At 35.5% G+C, this 23,448-nt stretch overlaps 1 protein-coding gene across 6 annotated transcripts in view; it reads right to left on the bottom strand.

Annotated features, from left to right (window-relative positions):
• LOC106073612 (A disintegrin and metalloproteinase with thrombospondin motifs 7-like) overlaps window positions 1-23,448 on the bottom strand; it is an 86,219-nt gene that overhangs the window by 56,896 nt on the left and 5,875 nt on the right. For all 6 annotated transcript variants that reach the window (XR_008778320.1, XM_056031610.1, XM_056031611.1 and 3 more), the window contains 5 exons: window positions 22,068-22,291; window positions 18,867-18,944; window positions 12,947-13,092; window positions 9,805-9,857; window positions 2,903-3,011 (listed from right to left, as the gene is read on the bottom strand). Coding sequence is in view for 5 of the 6 variants with exons in the window: in XM_056031610.1 (XP_055887585.1) it covers window positions 2,903-3,011; window positions 9,805-9,857; window positions 12,947-13,092; window positions 18,867-18,944; window positions 22,068-22,291 (610 nt within the window). In the remaining variant the exon portion in view is untranslated. The remainder of the gene's footprint in view (window positions 1-2,902; window positions 3,012-9,804; window positions 9,858-12,946; window positions 13,093-18,866; window positions 18,945-22,067; window positions 22,292-23,448) is intronic.

Below are 23,448 nucleotides of genomic sequence, written 5' to 3'. Positions count from 1 at the left end.
ACTAAGTTCTTAGATAGCAATTAGATTCACGAGTTTTTGTTTACATTAGTTACTATTTCATTGTTTTTAATTGTTTCAGGAATGGTAAAATATAACAAATCAAATATAATAAAGGAATAGATCACTATGGTTTCAATACTTTAAGAAGTTATATCATCGACATAAAATAATGCAATGCACATACAAAATAAAGTAAAATTATAATATTCGATGATCGGGAACATAGTTGTGTACAGACATATTCTTATCAAATAAAACAAGTATAAAAAAATATTTACACTCAACCGTTTGTTCCTAATGAAATATCAAGAATCAAATTTAGTCGGAAGATTGTGTTTGGTTGTATGTGCTAGAATGCTTTGGACTCTTTTACTATATAGATGGGACTTTTTGTTGAACGGGTGGGCAAGAAAGCTCGTTGATTTTCTTACATGTATCTATATACCGGAGCTATCAGGCGTAGGTCAGGTTTATGGTCTATATACCGGAGCTATCAGGCGTTAGTTCAGGTTTATGGTCTATATTCGTTGCCTGTCATGTGAGTAGGGACTTTTAACGAATATGTCTCTGTCCAGACTGTACCACACTATTCTTAGGGCGGTGCGTATCCTAAATGATAACGTGGGGGAGGGGGAAATGCTATGTGTAGCGCTGGTGCAAAGTCAATTGTTTCGGGGATCACCTGTCTATCGGCCAATAATTAAAACTTAAACCCAGATAAGCTAGTTTATGTTTTAAAGTCGAGTTTTGCCTCTTTGTCCAGACGAGGGGAGATAAATTATAGAAGAAGACAAAATACTGATGGATAAACTGAAAAAAAAAATCTAACGATTTACTAGCAAAAAAATGATAACCTTTTGAGAGTATACTTCGTATTGTCATAGTTAAGTACAATTAATAATTGTGTAAATATTCAACTTGATCCAAGGATGGAAAGTGGGAGCAGTTTACTGTAGAACACTGTATAGTAGACAGACAGACAGAGTGAGTCAATATAACATTTATATACATTCATAGAAAATAATAAAAAAATGTTTTTAAAAGTTATCTAAGGGGAAAACCCGTTAATTCATCTAAAAATGGCAGCTTTTAGCTCCCTTTCAGCTATAAAAAAAAGTAATTATCTTCTTATCTTATATAATACAGACGTTACTTCAAAAAAGAAACTATTCCATGTTTAATGTTAGTGAAGTTCAAGACTTTAACTCTAAACAGCATACTAATATGATATAAAAACATGTAGATTTCTTTGTTTCTCCCAAAAGCATATACTTTATTGTTTATTTAAAAGAGAAAGAGATAAAAAAAGAGAGAGAGAGACGAGCACTCAAAAAAACAATATACAACTCATTTTGATTCTTTACTTTTGTGATATTTAGCTACGAATTTCAAATTTCTTTAAATTGCTTAACAATATGTATTTTCGAATATTATTGATAATAATGAAAATAATAATAATAAAAAAAATAATCGATGTTTTTGTTATTCTTAAGAGATTAGTGATAGGGAGCGTTGTTTACAATTTGAAAAAAAAATCCTTTTTACCTATTTCTTAAGATCCGCTTAGACCACACAAGTTTTAAAAAGTAAAATTTTTGTAAAAAACTTTTTTTAAAAGTTTATAATAAATGTAATGTATAATTTTATTTCGACCACTCATATAATTAAATATGTGAATGTTTTACACAAAAAAAAATTATTGCGGTTTGAAATATTTTTGCCCATTGTTTTTGTATAGCAGAATTCCAAGTATTTTGCAATCTCAATGCACGATGACTCTATCGCTTCACTAAACAAGTTGAGAAAGATAAAGTGAGGGGTGAGAAAAAAGGGTTATCTTTCTTAAGACTACTAAGATAGCTTTTAAATATTTACGAAAAAAATCCCACTTATTTACGGACTCATTGATATAAAGGTCTCTTAAACTGTCGCACGGATAAGTATAATTTTTTTTTTTGCACAGACTGCTTTTACCTCTTATGCTGTAAAAAAAAATCAGTTTTGACAGATTCGCAGCCTGAGCACCGAAAATAGCGAAAAACTGGAAGCGTTCTATCAAACTTTTGTATTTTGTATTTCAATTTCGTTTTATGTATTTCCCCACATGGCCGCAGTCTAAGTACAAAGCAATTAAAGAAATATCACGCAAAAGTCGTATAAATATAAGGTTTATATAAAATAAAAGTAAAAGGTAAAGTACCTCTATCAGATCTTGACATCTAAGGGGCAGATGTTATCAAGGCCATCTATGTTTATAGAAAAAGGTTAAGGAGAGTGGTTTGATGCCAACACAATGACTAACATTATTTACTTTTTCCAAACTAATATCAGGTAGCCATTGGTGTTGGGTAGACTCTATAGCGTCATAAAGATTTAAAAACTCAAATCCCAGTCTTCATCAAAATTTGAACTGCCATATATCAAAATACTGCATAAAAAAGCTTCCTTTTTCTTCGTAAAATAACATATATAAATTACCAATAATTGATTTACTAGAAGCGGTGGCTGAGTGGTAAAGCGCTTGGCTTCTGATCCTGGGTTCGAATCCTGGTAGAGACTAGGTATTTAAATTTCGGGATCTTCGGACAACTCATAGTTCACCTACCTCTAATGGGTTGGTCGTATTGCTGGCCACATAAAACCCTTGTTAAACATAAGCAACAGAAACAGATGACCTTCACATAACATGCCCTATAGACTACAAGGTCTGAAAGGGGAACTTTTTTTTTTACTTACATTGATTTATTAATTGGTTATTTTATTCTTATTGATATTTGTATTGCCATCGAATATAAGATAGTTTTATTAAATATAACTATATTGTCTATTAATTAGAGCAAATAATAGAATAATAAAATTCTTTAAAACAAATAAATACCATTTCTGTTTAATAAATGATTACCTATGCCCAAGTTCATGTGCAACTGTTTTTAAATAAGTTCCTCTGCGATCTTCTATTACAGCACAGCTAGATCCATCTTTTCGGCACATAGCTTTCTGATTAGTAATACCTAAAGAAGATGAAATTTTGCATTTTACATGAGACATGAACAAAAGTATCTAGATCTAGATCTGATTTAAAGAACTACACTTTTCACAGATAGTTTTTTTTTTTATTTGACAAATAAAAATACAAAATACTGTCTATGGAGTTCAATATTTAATAAAAATTAACCTTCAAATTTGTGTTTAAAAAGCATTTTTACAGAAATTCGTTCATTATCTTTGTGACAGGTGGGGAAATGTGACGTGTGTTTGGCACGTTTTGTGTCTAGGGGATGATTATTTTTAATGCTATCACACCCCAACCTATCAGCATATGAATCGGGAGCAGACACGCAACGAGACAAAGCAATGAAAGATAGATACAAAAGTTAAAATAAAGAATATTTATTTACATAAATATACATATAAGGATAAAAAGGGGGAGGGTTTGCATCTATCTCTAGTATATTCTATGTTTAATCATCACTCTTGCACCTAATAAGAGAGTATGTCACTTTGTCCTCTGACTTAGCTGGTTGTCCTGTTGATGTCGCAGCTGGCTGTGTCCTGGCTTGAGGTTCTGCAGCTGGAGGTGGCGCTCTAGCGGATAGAGGGACGCCGGCGATATAGTTCTTGTGGAGTCTCAGTCCCAAGTTCTAGTATCTGTTGTGGGCACAGTATGGCGGGTGGCCGGATACCGTGGGCACAAGGTTACTGCGGGCAGAGCTGATCTGCCGTGGGCAGTGTAGGTAACAGGATATGTCCAGTGAGTTGCAGAGGGTTGGCGTAGCTATGACGTCTCGCACAGATCTGACTCTATAGGGACGTCGCGCCTAATAGCTTGACAGGTGGGCTGTCGAATAGGCGGGCAATGCCGATAGCGCCAAGTAGTAGAGTTGAGTAGATCTCCGTAGGCGGTAGATGATGCTCAATAGGAAAGTGCAGTGCTGAATAGCACTAAGCACATAGATAGGCCAGTAGGCAAATAGGCGATAGGTGATTCTTGATAGCAAATACAGTGCTGAATAGCACTAAGCATCTAAATAGGCCAGTAGGCAAATAGGCAGGTAAGTGATCCGATAAATAGGCAGACACCTGAGGGAGGCTGCGGATAAATAAAGACAAGTTAGGACATGTCTCTTATGCATCTTATCGATGCCCTCGACTGAGGTGCATTCGTCAGATTGGTAAAATTGCTTTAGAGCATAAAGGGGAGATGATGACAAATGGGATTTGGAAAATAGATGGCAGATAGTGGCAATATAGAAATGTACATAAAAGGGGAAATAATAATATAAGAATGTACATAGAAGGGGAAATAATAATCTCAAATAAACAACACAGGTGGATAGAGAAAGAGAAGGGGGGGGGAATGGGCGGTGGTCAGCGACCCAGACGATTTGTTTACATATGACCGTGGGTCGAGAACAATGGAGCGGGCTTGAATGTCCCTTCAAGCGGCGCAACTCTCATTAGAGTAAAATGAGTAAAGGGGAGATAATTCATATATCTTCTCTAAACGCAGTATCAGTGCGCTAGTAAAATTATCAAGGCGGTCAACCGAGATAAAGGAAATAGACTCAGATGTACAAATATATACATGGTTGCATCAACGATCAATTGAGCAACGTAGCATTAATAGATTAACGCAATACATAAATAAATACATAGGACATGTTCATGTTTTCTACTTACGCCAGTGAGAAATACACAATGCACTAATTAAATATAAATGAACTAGGCAAAATACACATGATAAAATCCAATGGAAATAGCACAAAAGTAATTAAGATGGAACTTGTGATTAAGTTCGGCTTACCACCAGGTATTCCTCTAGGAGGGGGAATAAGTGATATAGTCCAGACTCGATAGCTCAGCTCGAATGAGAAATGAAAAAGGGTCTGGCTTGAGTTGGTTTACTTTATATAAGCCTGGAAAGTGCGGGCGGACACAGGAAATGCCCTAGGCTAAGATTTATCTTACACGTGGGTGGATTTGACTCGAGGTGGGAGCCGCGCCTTGGAATATCACGCGGTGTGTTGACCAGGGTAATCTCTTAGATCAAAGAGAGACGTGAGAGAAGGGGGGGGGAGAAGGATTAGCTTGCATTCAAACCAAGGTGGTGTCAACCGCGACCGTCCTTCAGACATCCGGCGGGCAAGACAAAAGAGATTGTGTGTTTACCTTTCCCCGATCAAGGGCAGATAAATGAAAGGACGCGCTTTAGCTATCTCCAATGTGGTCAACTAAGTCTAGCCTGGAGAGGAAAAGGTGGTGCGGGTGGAGAATTTAGGGGTAGGATGGTGAAATAATCAAAATAAAATAAATAAATAATGAAAAATAATAATTAATGCTGTGATAATTTAGAGCGACTCTGACAGCGAGTTTTTGACTTGTCACAATCTTTGCGAATTTAAACGTCCTGAAGTAATTCTTTCATTAGACAAGACTGATAGGTTACGTATGCGTAGAACTTAAAATCCTCTCGAATCATAAGTGTAATTTAACTCTAAGATTATAAAGATTATAAAGATGATACAACTTCTCTTCGCAAAAATAGTTTTTTACTTTAACACATGAATATAATAAATATTGCCCATTCATTTCATATTTAAATAAAATTAATCTCCAAATTTCTTTTTCTAAAGCATTTCTACATACATTCGTTTGCTATAGCTGCAAATCCGTGTTGGCATACATTTTAATAGTTCCATTCATGTGTCGCCTACACCTTACATGCGCAGAGTAAACACATTAGGATTGGATATGCAAATATGGCTCTATAATAGTGAAATTAAATATTCTACTATAAAATAATTAATAAGCTTATTTAATATTAAATTCATTCTTAAACTGATATATCAAGAATGTTTAGTATAAGTACATGAATTTTACTTAATTTAAACAAATGAATCTAGGTTTAATCTAGGTCAAAACCTATATAAGACTCTAGTTCTAGATCTCAATATATATGCAAGCAAATCTTTTTTCTAGCAACATTGCATCTAGGTCTATTAGCTATTTTAAGAGCACCATTCATACTATTTTTACATTCACTCATTTGCTTTGTTTATAATATTATGCTTTTATATAGCGCTACTTTCATGATTGCTCTGAGCACTATGGTCCCATCTATCTAGGAGAAGGTTTTCCGTGCTACCTTTAGGCGTTCAATAAACACAGCTCTGCTCGAGTCGAACCTAGAGCCTCTTTTATAGGTAGCCAAGTTAAGATAAGTTCAAGCGTACTTAGCCTCTCAACATCACTACCTAAAAACTATTCTAATACACTATGTCATTGACACGCAAATTAAGACCCTCGGGCCACATGTAATATACGACTAGTATCTAATATACATTGCACTGTGGCAGTAAGATTATTTCCAAAAACAGAATATTTTTAAAGTTATCGTTTGTTAGTTTCAAACTTTTATGTTTACAAAGTATAACGGTGACTAACATCACAAAAGTCAATTTTTTTTTACCTAGTCCGAGATATCAAACAAAATAAATCACAAATAGTTAATTAACTAATTGGTTTATGTGTTGTTGTTTTTAAATAATTCTTATTTTGTCAGATAAAAGAAATAATTGAGCTAATTTTCAGCTTAATCTAACGATAGCTGTGAGAGAAATAATGTGTAGAAACTTTTGTCAAACAGAGAGACAGACATAATGAGTTGATAAAAAAGACACTTGTTCAAGGCTGACAGAGCCTCATCGATGAGAAGTAGACGTTTTAGCAACTGAAATAGTTTGTACTTATCATATACGAATAATTAACTTATTAATTATATCCTTTTTTGATTTATGTGCTGTCATAGTCAATGAGTATTGTTGCAAAGTTTTAACTTGATCGAAAAATTAGAAGAGAAAAAATAACGTGTACAGGATTCCACATAATAAGACAAACAGTCAGCGTTGATAGAAGCTAGGTAGTATAGCGTCAAATGACGCCTCTGTGACAAGTCAAAACTCGCTGTCAGAGTCACTCAAATTTATCACAGCATTAATTAGCATTTTTCATTATTTATTTATTTTATTTTAATTATTTCATCATCCTACCCCTAATTTCTCAACCCGACCCACCTTTTCCTCTCCAGGCTAGACTTAGTTGACCACATCGGAGATAGCTAGGCCACGTCTTTCGATTTATCTTCCCTTGACCGGGGCAAAGATACGCGCAGACTCTTTGATCTCATCGGCAGGATGTCTGACAGCCGCAGTGGACACCACCTAGTGTGGAATGCAAGTCGATCCTCCCCCCTCCCTTTCTCCTACGTCTCTCTTTGATCTATGAGATTACTCGAGTCAAAGTGCCTCTCGACGTACCAATGTGCCGCTCCCATCTCAAGTCTAATTCACCCACGTGTAAGATAAAGCTAAGCCTAGGACATTTCCTGTGTCCGCCCGCACTTTCCAGGCTTATATAAAATAAATTAAATCAAGCCAGACTCTCTTTCATTTCTCATTCGAGCTGAGCTATCGAGTCTGGACTATATCATTTATTGTTACTCCTAGAGGAATACCTGGTGGTAAGCCGAACTTAATCACAAGTTCCATCTTAATTACTTTGTGCATATTTCTCACTGGAGATTATTATGTGTATTTTATTATTTCATTTATATTTAATTAGTGCATTGTGTATTTCTCACTGTCGTAAGTAGAAAACATGAACATGGCTAATGTATATTTTATGTATTGCATTAATCTATTAATGCTACGTTGCTCAATTGATCGTTGATGCAACCATGTATATTTTTGTACATCTTATTTTATTTCCTTTATCTCGGCTGATCGCCTTGATAATTTTACTAGCGCACTAATACTGCGTCTAGAAAAGAGTTATGAATTATCTCCCTTGTAGTCATTTCACTCTAACGAGAGTTGCGCCGCTTGAACGGACACCCTCTTCATTCAAGCGCGCTCCATTGTTCTCGAACGACGGTCATATGTAAACAAACCGTCTTGATCGCTGACCACAGCCCAAATTCAATCCCTCCCCCTTTTCTTTCTCTATCAACTTGTGTTGTTTATTTGAGATTATTATTTCCCTTTCTATGTACATTTTTATATTATTACTTTCCCTTTTATGTACATTTTTACATTGCTACTATCTGCCATCTATTTTCCAAATCCCATTTGTCATCATCTCCCTATTGTGCTCTAAAGCGATTTTACCAATCTGACGAATGCACCTCAGTCGAGGGCATCGATAAGATGCATGAGAGACATGTCCTAACTTGTCTTTATTTATCCGCAGCCTCCCTCAGGTGTCTGCCTTTGTGCTTAGTGCTACTCAGCACTGCATTAGCTCACTGACCTGCCTATTTATGTGCTTAGTGCTATTCAGCACTGCACTTGCATACTGAGATCTACTAAACTCTACTACTTGGCGCTATCGGCATTGCCCGCCTATTCGACAGCCCACCTGTTAAGCTATTAGGTGCGACGTCCCTAAAGATTCAGATCTGTGCGAGACGTCATAGCTACGACAACCCTCTGCAACTCACTGGACATATCCTGTTAACTACACTGCCCACGGTAGTTCAGCTAAGCCCGCAGTAACCTTGTGCCCACGGTAGCCGGCCACCCGCCCTACTGTGCCCACTACAGATACTAGAACTTGGGATTGAGACTCCACAAGAACTATATCACCGGCATCCCTCTACTCGCTAGAGCGCCACCTCCAGCTGCAGAACCTCAAGCCAGGACACAGCCAGCTGCGACATCATCAGGACAACCAGCTAAGTTCAGAAGACAAAGTGACATACTCTCTTATTAAGTGCAAGAGTGATGATTAAATCTAGTATTATTCAGAGATAGATGCAAACCCTCCCCCTTTTTATTATTATATGTATATTTATGTAAATAAATATTCTTAACTTTTAACTTTGTATCTATCTTTCATTGCTTGTCTCGTTGCGTGTCTGCTCCCGATTCATATGCTGATAGGTTGGTGTGTGATGGCTTTAAAAATAATCATCCCCTAGACATTAAACGCGCCAAACACACGTCACATTTCCCCACCTATCACAGCCTCACTTTGAAGGGAAGTTGATAAACCGTCTGGCCAGGGCCAGTAGCGCTTTTGGACGCCCTCAGGCGAGAGTTTGGCGGAACTAATTGCTCCGTCTGCCTACAAAAATCAATGTCTACCCGGCGGTGGTGCTCTCAAACCTTCTATAGGGCTCTGAGACACGGACACTATACAGAAAAAAAAAGGCTTCCTGATCGATTTCACCAAAGATGCTAGCGCTCCATCATTGACATACTGTGGCAGGACCGCACTTTAAACAGCGATGTGTTGCGAACGCCGGTATGGACAGTATAGAGGGACTTCTTATGGTTAGACAGTTACGCTGGGCAGGCCACGTATCCCGTATGGGAGACGAACGTATGCCAAAGCCAGTCTTTTTTGGTGAGCTAAAATGTGGTCGACGTACGGGGCTTAGGCGTCAACTTTCCAAGCCTGACGTAGAATAGAGCACCTGGTTGCATGCGGCGTCGGAACGAGACAACTGGTGGTCACTCGCGAAGGCCGCAGGATACACATTTGAGACCAAAAGAAAATCTGCTGCCGAGGACAAATGCAGACGGCGAAAAGAAAAACTAAATCGACCCCCTTCGGACAATAGTTATGCTTGCCCTGCAAGTGGCAAAATATGTAGGTCACAGCTGGGGCTGCTAACGGGAAATACTGCATTCCTAACTAATCGTCGGACTCGAAGACAAGCCTTATTATTATTTTTATTTATAGAAGCTTTGCAATACATAGAACTTAATTTGAGATTTAAATAGTATTTCTTAAAGTACTTACCTACGATTGCGTAATTAATTTTACCAGAACTTTCGTTTCCGAAGAGGTCAAAGCTGCAACATGCAAATGAATAAGTGTTATATTTTAATCTATCTGAATAGAAATTGAAATACATGTAAAATAATTATCGAGAAAGAATATAATTTTTGGATTCATAGTCAATTGATAACTGAACCTTTCATAGTAAAAGTACTATAGTAAATATGGTTGTGATGAGGCTTTTTTTTACTATACAATTCTACAAGGCTTTAAGAAATTTACTAATACATATAAAGTAAATTCTTTTATCAATATTTTAAATATTATTTTGTTGAATAATATAATTAGTTATTATAGCCTTAACGGTATCCTTTATGGCTTCCTTACCGTCTTTTTTTTTCTTTTACAAAGGGATTTCACTCCGCTTTTTGTTTGCATTCATAGGCACGGTGGCTAAGCGGTAAAGCGCTTAACTTCGAAACACGAGGGTTCCGAGTTGGAATCCCGATGAAGACTTTGATTTTTAATTTTGGATTTTAGGGCACCTCTGAGTTCATTCAGCTTTAATGTGTACCTGACATTAGTTGGGAAAAAGTAAACGGGTTGGTCGTTATGCTGGGCACGTGAAACCCTCGTTAACCGATGGCCACAGAAACAGATGATCCTTATGTCATCTGCCCTATAGACCGCAATGTCTGAAAATTGAACTTTTTGCATTCGTCGCACTAAATCTTTGTCGTAGCTAGTATATTCCATATATTTTTAATTTGTAGCCTCTCACGCCAACTGACGCTAACGAGATTGACAAACTTACATCAAGGAATCTCTTCTAAAACAGCAATAACTAGAACTAAGTTGTTAAAACATTTGGCCTCACAGATGTACATTATAAACAATTACCTGTTGTACTAACTAAACAGGTACCTAGATCCACACTGGTCCAAAAAAAAAAGATCCACAAAAAAAATGTGACAGCAATCGCTGTTATGTATATAATGTGCATTTCTAATGATAAGTTTCATTTCTCTTTATATTAACACACCTTGTCCTTGTAATAAAAGTTGTTTGATGCATATTCATAAATACATTATTTTATTAGACTTATAAACTTAAATGCATGACGTAACAGACACAAAATGAATCACGTCCACTTGATACTTATTAATAGACAAGGAAGTTCTACGGTGTCCTTTTTACTAAGTAGCAAAATAACCCGCAGTGATTTTCGACCAGAGCTAAATTTGGTCGGATAGTGAAAAATGGCCCAATTTTTGAGCGGAATCGGATCCAGAACTACTATCCCTAATAAAAACGTGATTTAAGATGAGCGACTATACTTGAAACATTTTGAAAGTCAAAGATTGAACATAATATACAAATCTGTTGGCAGTTTACGTCTTGAGAGACAATCTTTTCTCTTTGCATCTTCTTGTGGGATTAAAGAGGCCAATCCTTGATACACAGCTGCGATTACAGGTTGGGAATATGTCATCACCAGGCGCCGTTGCATTTTCACCCTTGTTTCTGCTTCTGTTGTGTATGGCATCTGCTATCCGAGAACCTTCCTTTATACTCTCTCTCCATGTGGATCTATCCAGTGCTACTTTTTCCCAGCTGCTAGTGTTGATTTTGAAGAGCTTCATGTCGTGTTTGCATACATCCGTATATCGTAAAAGTGGGCGACTAGCAGCTCTTCTGCCTTCTGTTAGATCGCGATACTGAATGTCTTGTGAAATCGTCCTACTTGCATTCTACGAACGTGGCCAAGGCGTCTGCTGCTGATAGCAGAGCGGATGCCCTGGCCCCTGCTCTTCGTAGCACTTCCCCGTGTACTAATAGAATACAATCAAACTGGAATTGCTCTTTATCTAATAATAGAAGAAGATAAGGCTAAGTTGTATACTAGAGATTGTAATCCAATAGTTTGTTTCAAACATTCTAATTGCAAATTGTATACAGCACATCGTAGCGGTAGATTGATACGCTACAACGAATTCGTACAAGTACTCCTTCGTCCCAAGTGCCATTAGAGATTGGAATGGGTTACCCGAATCAAACAGGAAAACAAATGACTTGGTTTAAATAAAGATTTTTTATTTTCATGACACATTTCTTTCATCATTGAGAGTAACCTCCCCTCCATCAGTTGCTATCGAAACGATTTTATTTATTATCTCGATTATATTGTCTAAAAGGTGTGATAAGTTCTTTTTTGGGGGACTTTGGGAGAACATATATTTGACAACAAGGCTAACTAGCGCAATTTCTTTTATGTCGCAAAACTCATCTATATCACTGATGTGGCAAAAGAACGTTACATATCTTCCACCTGCAAATATGTTACATTTCAAGGCATGTTTTTAACTTTTTTAAATATTTTGATAAAATACGTGACATTTTCGCATGGAATAAAAGAGCGGCAACTAAACATTCAAAGAGCCGCATGTGGCTCGCGAGTCGCAGGTTGCCGACCCCTGGCCTTTAGCACAGTTTCTTCTCTTGCATTGAACTTGTATCTCTAATGCCAAATTACGAGTCTCGTTTCGAACAGTGCACAAGTTAGAGCACGCCTTCTCTATGACGACAGTGTACACGGCAGGGTCATAACATTATTTTTCATGTGCACAATAGGTGTTAACAGTAGTGCAAAGTTTGTTTGACATTTTAAAAATGTTCAATGAAACTGAACAAAAAAAAGTCTGTAAAACTTGCATACAGTCAAAGCCTGGTTCCATTCGTCTCACAAATTTGAAGTCAAAATCACCAACTAGTATTGGGTTCAGCCCGTTTCAAGGAAATGTCGAAACGTTGTCGTGGAACAGATCAACAGCTGCCTTGTGAAAGTGACGTCACACTAACTTTTTTTTTTAAACATAAAATGTGCGATGCTACGTAGTATCATTTTGTTTCCATCAGGCTCGTGCCTTTACTAGGGTCGGCGTCACACGGTAGGGACCGAACCCTCCCATTGGTTAGGTTCGATTAACATTGAGCAGTGTACAAGTTCTGATTTGGTTCATCGTAACTAAGGCTCTAGTTCGATTTACATCTCTAACCTTACAAAAATTGAAGCAAGTTAGATAATGCTCCTTCCACAACGTATGTATTACTTTTGACGCCCCAATTCTTTCCCCTTATTAATAAATGCTAGGTAAGTTCTTACCCAGTAAACAAAATCACGTGATCGTAATAGCCGACGATTGGATTCCCAGCACCTTGAACAATTTTTTCGAGAGCTTCTAGAGCCAAATGGGCGTTTATTTTACCATCTGAAGCGTACTTGCTAATAAAATTTGCAGCAGTGGGTGCCTGGGGAAGAAACCCTATGAATGTTATTTAATTATTTAAAAGCAAACTATAAGTAAATCCTTTAAAAAAACAATAATCTAAAAGGTAAAACTCCGCACATATAAAAATGTATGACAATAATGTAGAAGGTATTACCTTTATTCAATATCCAACAAAATATTTAATTAAAATGTCGTGAAGCTACTGTGAATAATGTTATAGAAATGTGATGAAAGCATTGTATTAGCTAAGGTCGGAGCGATGTATTCCAAATAGCAGTTACCCACTTTGTGCAACTGATGTATCAAAAGGAACGGCAATTGCTGATATAGTAACAACTTGATCCGTGAAAGGGTTGTGGGAGAAATAGAATTGCAATTTATTTAAGTTGTCAAAATCCTACATAGGCCCTTTTTGTAAATACTGAATGATTCATTTCCCTTATCGGCATCAAACTAAATAATTAATTACCAGTAATAAATTAAATTTGTTTAAAAATTAATATATGTCAAGTGGAAGTTTAAACTTGATCTGTGAATAAGTTTGAGGGAAATAACTTATATAAACGTTTTGCAGAAAGACAGAGCAAGTTGAGCTTTGCTAAAAAAATACTTTAAAAAACTGCTTATTTTACGTGTAATTTTAACCATAAGGTAAGATTAAATCGTAATAGATCTAGAAAAAACTACGAATTATGTACAATTATAAGGATGTTTACAAAAATTTTTGCTTAGCCCATTATCATGCGTTTAGCTTTTCAAGTGAGCTATGATGCTATCACTTGTCTGGACCAGTTGAAAAAAGAAGGGGAGAGAATAATGTATTTGGGTTATTGTTATTGTGTTAGCATAAAAAAAAACATGTTCTCCCAGAGCTAAAGCTTAATCTATGTGACTGATATAACTTCAATCATCATATCTGACAAGAACAATTTATTTTTTTGTTTAAGATAACAAAATAACTAAGTACCAACAGTTAATTAAATTATTGTTTCATTTTTTTAAATTCTAGTGTAGTCAGGTAGAATAAATAATTAAACAAAAATTCATGTTGATATGAAATAGGGTGTAAGAAAATAATGTGTATAAACTTTTTGCCAGACAGACAATTTTAGTTGATATAAGCTTGGAAATTCAGTAGCTACACTATGCGAATGTCGTTAATATAGACTAAAGGGAGGACGTTGACCTTTCTACCTACAGCGCTTTTTCACGACATTGCTCTACCTTGAATAGTATTGTTTTTATTATAATTAAACTTATATAACCATATTAGTCGACCGGCGGCGTAGCATACGCCGGTTTTTTTGCAGGGACGGCCAGAGGCCACAGCAACCTTTCCGACCGCAGTGGGCCCCCACACTTTCATAGGATCCGCACTAATTCTATGGGTAAATGATTTAATTAAACCATTTTATAACTTATAACAGATATTTTGAGGCCGCCTGATTTTCCACGAGCTCCTGGAAATCTCCTGAAATAGCAAAATATATGGAAAAGTCATGGAAATCTCCGGAAATTATAAACATTCTTTTGAAAACTCATATAAATCTTATGAAATATATAGACAGAAATTGTCATTTTGGGGTGTCATTCAATATGGAAAACGCCAATGCTACGGGCTACATTATGCATCAGCCGTCATTCACCTGGTGAAAGAAGCTTTTTTCGCCTTAAACTAATGAACAATTGCTTGAGGTCAACAATTCTCAAACATAGATTAAAATATTTGGTAATTCTTGCTATTGAGCGTGATCCATGTAGGAAACAGAATTACTATGATATACTCTATGACTTTGCTACATGCAAGGCTTGTGAAGTAATTCTGTTAGTAGTTAAGAATGGATAAAATGAATAGAACGAATTTACTTTCTAATACATACTCTTTTAAATTTCACTTATCTTATTTCATCTTCTTATATAATACAGACGTTACTTTCAAAAAGAAGATGATTACGTCCTACGCGTCATGCATTTAGTCATGCATATTAACAAATGACTTAAATTCTGCCAAGTCATTGGTTTTCCTGGCTACCTTAGGCAACTCATGTTATGCTCTAATAGCACTAGGGAAGAAGGAGCTTTAATACAAATTTGTCCTAGCATATGGGACGAGGAATGTGCCTTTATCTATTTGTCTTTCAGAGTAATTTATTAAATTTTGTTTTTGTATTTGAAGGTTCGGTGTCTTATGTATTGTTTGCTTCCCTACTCAAACTTGGCCCCGCGAAATCTGTTTCGCATAGGGTCCCACAACGGTTAAGTACGGCCCTGTTATTTACATATATATATATATATATATATACATAGTAGATTACTTAATCTCTTTCAATGACTTCTAAGTCCCAATGGTTAAGTCCGGCGCTACTGTTTTGTGTTTGTAAAATGTTTTACAATGTTTCGAATGTTCCGTCAGAGTTAAAGATAGTTTAGTTTCTAGTCCAAACCTTCCACAGAACAAAGGGGAATGGGAGCGGGCAGGGTTTGATAAATTTAAATGACAGTCCAGCGCTTAGCCAGCCATCCGTAGTGTGAACACTACTATTGTTTTTTCTCGTGGACTATCCGCAGAAATAAGATATCGATCTTTCCTTTATTTCCTGTTTAAATTTTTGAGGAAAGAAGAGAATTATATACAGAGAGATGTTCAGTAATGTATAAATATAGTTACAAAGTTTTGTAAACCACGTAGAGAAGTCGATTGATGATTTTTTAAAAATATTTTGTTTTATTTTAATTTACGTAATGAAGGATTGTCTTTTTTAAAAGTATTTTTAATGTTGTTGTTTTTTGTGTGTTGTGCCTGACAAAGTGTGACATAATGGGCAAATTACTATTTTTGAGTGAATGTAAAGACAAGAGTAATTACCTTTGATAGGTTTATATAAGGGCTTGTAGACCGTTTTTAGTTGCCACTTGCTCCTGAGTTAGCCAGAGCTGCGTAGTTATCCTAACTCTGTTTTTTATTTCCTCTACTTGTATGGGGCGAGAGTGCCTTGTATGTTTGTTTTGAATTGTTTTGCTACGTCACTAAGTCCGATGACATATATTGGCCATTCTTTGTCATGAGGCAGTTAACCCTCTGACTTTGGTTGGAATGGACGGTGTGTTGGTCCGTAAAAGGTTGTTATATCTATAGTCGGTACTAGTTTTCTTGGAATTATTATTCAGTAGGATTGTTGGACCCCTGATTAGGGTGAGTTATTCGTTTGTGATATCTCTTATTATATGTTGTATGAGATTGTCACTATTTCTAGTTTTAGAGTAAAAGTTAAGTTTTGTGTTTATTTCGTTTATATGGTGCCAGTGTTGGAGTTGTATGTACTGAGCTCGAGTCTGTGCTAGTGTGGGCGTCGCCTGCCGTCTCAGAAATATATATTACAGTTTTCAGTGTCATTGTCAAATTGGCCATCATCTGAGGTCTAACTTTACTATTACCGAGGTTGGCAGTTTTGTGGCGCCAGTCGGTCAGAGTCTGGTGCACTATGAAACCAGGGGGGCAAGTTGATAGCAGTAGCAAAGGTGCTTAGATTAATTGTTGAATAATTTATTTATATTTATATTATATATATATATATATATATATATATATATATATATATATATATATATATATATATATATTTATATATATATATATCTAATATATATATATATATATATATATATATATATATATATATATATATTGTCTATTTATCATCTTCATTGTACATACACATATATCAGTTTCATACAATTCAATTTATTTAATTTTTGTTATTTAAACTATTCACATAGTTGGTTACTCTATTTATGACTGTGTGTGAGTGATGTCTTGTCAGGTGAAACCCCGGGACCTCAATTGTGCATAGCTATTCCTAAACCTGACACTAACTGTATATATTTTTTGTTAGTTATTGGTCGTGTGTCCTGGGGTACTCTGGAGAAGTGTGCCCTGCTTTGGAAATCTTATATCAAAATACGTCCTTTATGTCGGAGGAGGTGCAATCCTTTTGCACGAGAGGGGAATAGTTACAAGTAAGACGACCCCTTACAATACTTTAGGCACATGGCAAATTGAACGACTAAACAAAACTCTATAGAACGCTATTACTTTAGCAACGAAAGACGTCGACCTCCCGATCTCAAGTTGGGAGCTAGTCTTGAACCAGGCCCTATACTCGATTAGATCATTACTATCTACGGCAACAAACGAAACTCCACACGAGAGAGTTTTCCAGTTCAACCACTTGGCTATCTAGCCCAGGTCGAGTATTGCTGAGAAGAGAGAACAGATCTTCAAAGTATGATCCTCTCACAGAAGAAGTTGAATTAGTGATGTGTAACCCCCAATATGCCGTCGTACTGTTGCCCAGAGGTAAAGAGTAGACGGTCTCTCTAAAACACTTGGCTACCTCCCCTTCCCCATCTACAACAACAAGTGAACCTTCGTTCTTCGCTCAGGGTGAGGATAATGAATGTATTACAGAAGCTCAAAACACGAAAGTAACAGCCAACACCACTACGGTGATACAATAAAAGAAAGAAACCGTGGAAGACTCTAATACCTCCTAGCGCCTCCTCTTCAAAATACACATAACCATCATACCCCGCTGGACGCTCACTCTTGACCTGCAAACCGTTAAACAGAGTAGTCAGCCCCGTTACAACTTACAACAACAGAGAGAAGAACCAGACCGAACTATAGGGTCTAGAGTGTTTCTCTATTGCACTACCTATACTGACTACAGAGACTGGCACTGTTTATCTTGTGCTACTGATACTAGAGTTTACTTGTTTAGTTACTTATTTACATGTTTAATTATTACCTATTTGTTATTACAGGTACTGGCATTCTTATTTGTTTATGCTATGGCCTACTACATTACTATGCTTGCTACTTTAATTCTAGGCGGGGTGAATGTGGTGAAACAGTTACTATTTGTTTATGTTTGTGTAACGTCGTGAGAATGTGTTCACAACATTAATTTAGTGTTTCTTTATTTATCATTACCCTAAAATAGACAGACCCCCCCCCCAATCATATTTCCCAACTGGTACAAAAAAGTAATAGGATCATAGCGAGATAGAAAACAAAATAATTAATTTCCAATAGTGAACTAACTAACTGGTTACTTTTTAAAATTGATTATTGCGATGTCATGTAAAAAACTAATTGTGTTTAATTTCAGCTTGATCCTAGTTCGGGTGTCAGAGAAATAACGTGTACAAAAATGTTTCCCATACAGACAAATTGACAGACTGAAAACAGTGTGAGTTCGTATATGCTTTGTAAAAATATGTTTTTATTATCGAACAGATTTATTATTGTCTAGATAATTGATCTAATACAAATTTTTTTACATTACTAATTATTAGCAGCCAGCTGATACTAAATGAGCTATACATCTATAAAATATTGTATATTTAGAACTGCATCTGAAAAGGTTTAGCTCCTATATTATATCAAAACTATCATCATAAGATGCGCGGTGGTTGAGTGGTAAAGCCGCTGGCTTTCGAGCAGGGGTTTCCGGGTTCGAATCTCGGTGAAGACTTTAATTTTTATTTCGGATTCTTTGGGCGCCTCTGATTCCATCCAGCTCTAATGGGTACCTAACATTGGCTACAGAAACTAGTGACCTTTACATCATCTGCCCTATAAACCACTAGGTCTGAAAGGGGAACACTTTTTATTACCAAAACAACTCAGTGATAAATGATATTATTGCAGAGATATATTTAACCCAACCCATATGAGTAGATCTAATTACATTAAGCGATTTTATCTAGTATATATTTTAAATTAAATACCTCAAAGATGAAAATTTTACACAGACGAATATGAATCGTGTAGTTTGGATGGTTGATGCCTTTATAAAGCATGTTAACCTAAAAGAAAAAAAACAGCAGATTGAGGCAATAACAATAAGCGTTTTCTTTTAATGAGAGACATTAATCAAATTAAGTACAAAACATCAATAAATGTAAGGCTTATCTCAATTTTGAAAATATATTTCTAAAATTCAATACAGACTAAAATAACGTTTGACTAGATTTTGGGCAAAGGTATATTACTGAAAAGAAAAGTTTCATTTGTGATTGTTCTTCTGTTAGTTTGCGTTTTTTCGACAGTAAACTGAGGGTCATCGTGGGACCCAATAGCCGTTTTAATCTTGTTTCTAATCTTCTCTTTTGTGATGGGCTCTTGATGTGGTCCTTCCTGGGGTGATTGGGTGGAAAGTATATGGCACAGTTTTCCGAGATGCATGTATCTGCTTTTCAAACACATTTCAGCTCGAGTATGATATTCTGATAGTGTATAAGGGGATTCGAACGCCAATCTTATGGAGCTAAATGGGTTAATGCTTTCTAGTCATGCTTAACAATGATATAAGTAAAAAGTTCTTAATTAGCACTCGGAGAAAACTTAGCATTCTAGTAGTATTCTCACAGAAAAAAAAATGAATAAAGGATTTAATGACATAAATTTTAGAATTTAAAGCAATTCTGAGGGGTTGAATCTAAACTCAATGCTTCACATTTCCAATTTTTTCCCATTAAGTGCTCTCATAGAAAAGTATATTTGTTTGCTTTTTTTGTATTCGAAATATTTTTTCGTTACTGATTAACACACTTGTTACCACTTTTTAAATCTTTTCTACTTTTTCTTGATTCATTAGCGGGACCTTCTGGCTATAAAAGATCTTTATACCTAGAGAGAGAGTCAATACATTTTCTCTTTTTCATTCTGTACTTGCCTATAAATATCCAAATATTTACAAATATTCACACATTTTATATTAAGTTACACTGTCTGTCTGGTAAAAATATTGTACATGTTATTTCTCCCACACTCATTTTAGGGTCAAGTTGAAAGTATTCACTGGCATAGATAAGACATGAATCAATAAAAAACAAGGTTACAAAGACAGTTTGTGATTAAACACAAACTCAAAATCGCCCCCGAAGTTGTCCAACCAGGCAGGCTTCAATATTTTCAGAAAGAACATCCAAATGAAATTATATCAAAGACAAATAACAAATAAGTATGTAGAAAGAAGGTTTACAGATCTTATGTAGTGCCCCAACGGTCCAACAGTTTAAAGGATAGGTAAGAGTGAATGTAAAGTTAGATGTTAACCTGGCCCAAGTGATGTCTTAGTCTTAATTGTTTTGTAGAGGCTCAAACTCTTATATGAATCCTCGTGAGATAGAATGTAGCGGATGATTAGTTGAAATTAGTCGACAACAAAAATATAGTTTTTATCTATTAAGTGACTAAATCATCATCAATACAAAGTGCCAGATCCATTCTTTTGACTAGTTGCGTACTTTTCCTTTTGCCCTGGATAAGTTCCTTTGTAAAAAAATGTGAAATTACATCAAAATCTTCAGAAATCTAAATGTTTACTTATTTACTTTCCAATTTTACAAAATTTACATTAATTGCATGTGAGTTTTCAATAATATGTTATGCCTAAAAATGTCTTCATTTGTTAAACATTGACTATTGGTTGGCATACTAACATTACGGTGCTAGCTATAAATGCAATAGATTCGATAAAAACATTTTTTAATCAAAGCAGTGTTCATATTGTTAAGACATGATTAGAATTTAGTATTTGTTTCGGGAATAAGGGGGAAGTTTTACTCAGCGACAAGTGACGTGACAGATCTTTAAAAAACAAGAACGCTCTATGTTACGCTACAAAGAAGACGCTTTGTGTGGAGCAGTAGAAATAACAAATAATAGATATACGGTTTTACTGAAAGACATTGGACGAATCCCTTCTTAAGTATTAAAGTATTTATGATTGTTTGATACCAGCGTCGACGACTTATATTGATTGTTTGGCAATTCGCCGGTGTTCCTGATTTAGTTGAAGGTTACCTCATGATCATTGTATTGATTACATTTGACACCGAGGAAGAGCAATAACAATATACATACATGCAACTGGTATATAGCTGAAAGTAAGATTTACCGTTTTGCTTTTGATATGTATGATAGATATAACATGTTTAACATTTTGAGGGACTTTCATAAAAAAATTTAAAATGTGTTTAGTCAAATTAAAAAATAAAGTATACAGATATATGTATTAATTGTGAATAACATGTTCGAATATTTAGCCACTGTCGTTTTATTTAATTGTCAGTTATTCCAAAAGTGCATTTTTTTACTTGGGTGTCAACACACTCTAACGGGTGTCACCAGGTGCGGACCGCACCACCGCACCCCCCTAGTGACGCAACTCTATATTTGACTACATTTTTTAGTGTAATTTTTTACACACGTTTATATATAGTGTCATTAAAATAGTTGCTTTTTTTTGTAGCTTTGGTTTAATTTAATAATATTTATTAGGAAATTCCTCTTACAATTTGTGTATTACAACAACTTAAAAAATCAACAACAAAAAAAAATCCATAAATAAATAAAAAAAAAAACAAAATGTTGATTCACATCAGCCTTACTCATAATTTACATGTAAAAGGTTTATATGATATTGTTTTTATTTAATGATAGTATTCCCAAGGAAACAAAAGAGATTTTGTGTCTGTTTGTCTTTGCTATCGGCGTCTTCTATCTCTTTTATGATTGTTAAATCACAGAATTATGACCCAAAGGGCGATTTTTTATTTCTAGTATCTTTTCAGCTTTTCTATGGATGTTTTTCTCAAAGAGCTGCCAATTAATTTTTTTTTCAATGATTTTACAAGCAGAATTTAGGATTCTATAAAGTTGTTTTTTTATGCTCACATACCAGGCAGTGATATTAAAACATAAAATAACGCAGATATGAGTGTGATAAAATTCAACCAAGGCCTTTACGCTAACATTAAACGAGATTACATTTCTTAGTAACTATAATCATTGCTGTCCTCCTTTTCTTTTGATGATATAATTAGTTTTTACATAAAAATTTAGTTTATTGTCAAGTATAGTACCATGGCATTATATTTTGCATGTTCTAATTTCCATTGAGTTTCGATATTGTGAGAACTCACCCCGCTAAACACCATAGCATAGTGCTCTTGAATATTTCGCCTCGCAGTGTTGTAGTCATTTTTAGCTTGTTTTAGAAACCATTCGAAACGTAATCTGTCAATCAACGCCACTACATCCACGTAGTAGTCACGCAATGCGTTTCGGCGGCGTCTGCTTGGTGGGTCTGACCATGATGTTGACTGATTGATGACATTCCATCGAACAGTCTTTTCTACTTCTGGCGCTGTGACAGACATTTCATCCATTACACTTTAAACATTACATCTATTACATTTATTATTACATTATACATTCTATATACATAATATCTCTTACATATATCTTATTTTTCAAACATTTTGTACACCAAAGTATATTTGTGTGTGTGTGTGTTTATGATTCTTATACATTAAAAGTAATCCACAATTACAAAACTGTCGATGTGTCCGGATTACAGAATATGGAAGTATCCAAAAGCAAAGATTTAGAAGAAATCACATCTTCTTTTGCGTGCAATGTTTAGCGAAATCCCAAATCTTGTAATTTGTACTAATATTTACTTGGCAAAATTAGTGTCTATCCATGTCTCCATATATTCCTTTACTTGCTTTGTTTTTCTTTAGGTTCCATTTTACAGCCATTCTTTTTTTCATTTCTTTTTCTCTTATTTGTCTCCCTTTCTGCAATTCGTAGAGTCACAATTCCAAATGGAATTTACGTATAGGCTTATAATGAGAAAAGTAAAACACTGGAGCGCGTTGGCTGAGTGGCCAATCGCTTGGATTCTAAACCGGAGAAACCGGGTTCGAAACCTTGTGAAGACTGATATATATATTTTTTTAATTTTAGGATTTTCAGGTGCCACTAAGCCCACCCAACTCAAATGGGTGCATTAGATTTGTTGGGGAAAAGTACAGGTCGTTGGTTATTGTGCTAGCCGCATGACAACTTAGTTAAACGTAGGCCACAGAAACACGACCTTTTCGTCATCTGTCCTTTAGATCACAAGGTCTGAAAGGGAAAGTTTACTCCTTTAAAAACTAATACCATAGGAATTACATTATCTTGTGCAAATCATTAATTTATCTAATTTTTTTATTTAAATGCAAATCCTTGATTGTGATGAAAAATAAAAGTTTATACTTCGTTGGGTATCCTTTCCCAAATATTATATCACAAAAAATCAAGCAAACTATTAATAGGGCTCTTGTGTCTCGGAAGACAATGGATGCACCCAGGTGAATCAATGGTTTTGTTAGAATCTGGTACAACTGATGATGCCCATTCTGAAGCAGCAGATTTCGTCACATTTTATGCATGTATGTGCATCTGTCCTAGGACTAGTTGACAGGTCAGATTTCTTCTTCTTTCTCTTGACTGATGCAGCTTCGTTTTTTGTGC

This window comes from Biomphalaria glabrata, chromosome 6 (assembly GCF_947242115.1).
Source record: "Biomphalaria glabrata chromosome 6, xgBioGlab47.1, whole genome shotgun sequence".
Lineage (NCBI taxonomy): Eukaryota > Metazoa > Mollusca > Gastropoda > Planorbidae > Biomphalaria > Biomphalaria glabrata.
Note: the sequence above shows the minus strand (reverse complement) of the source record. Positions and strands in the feature narration are given on the sequence as shown.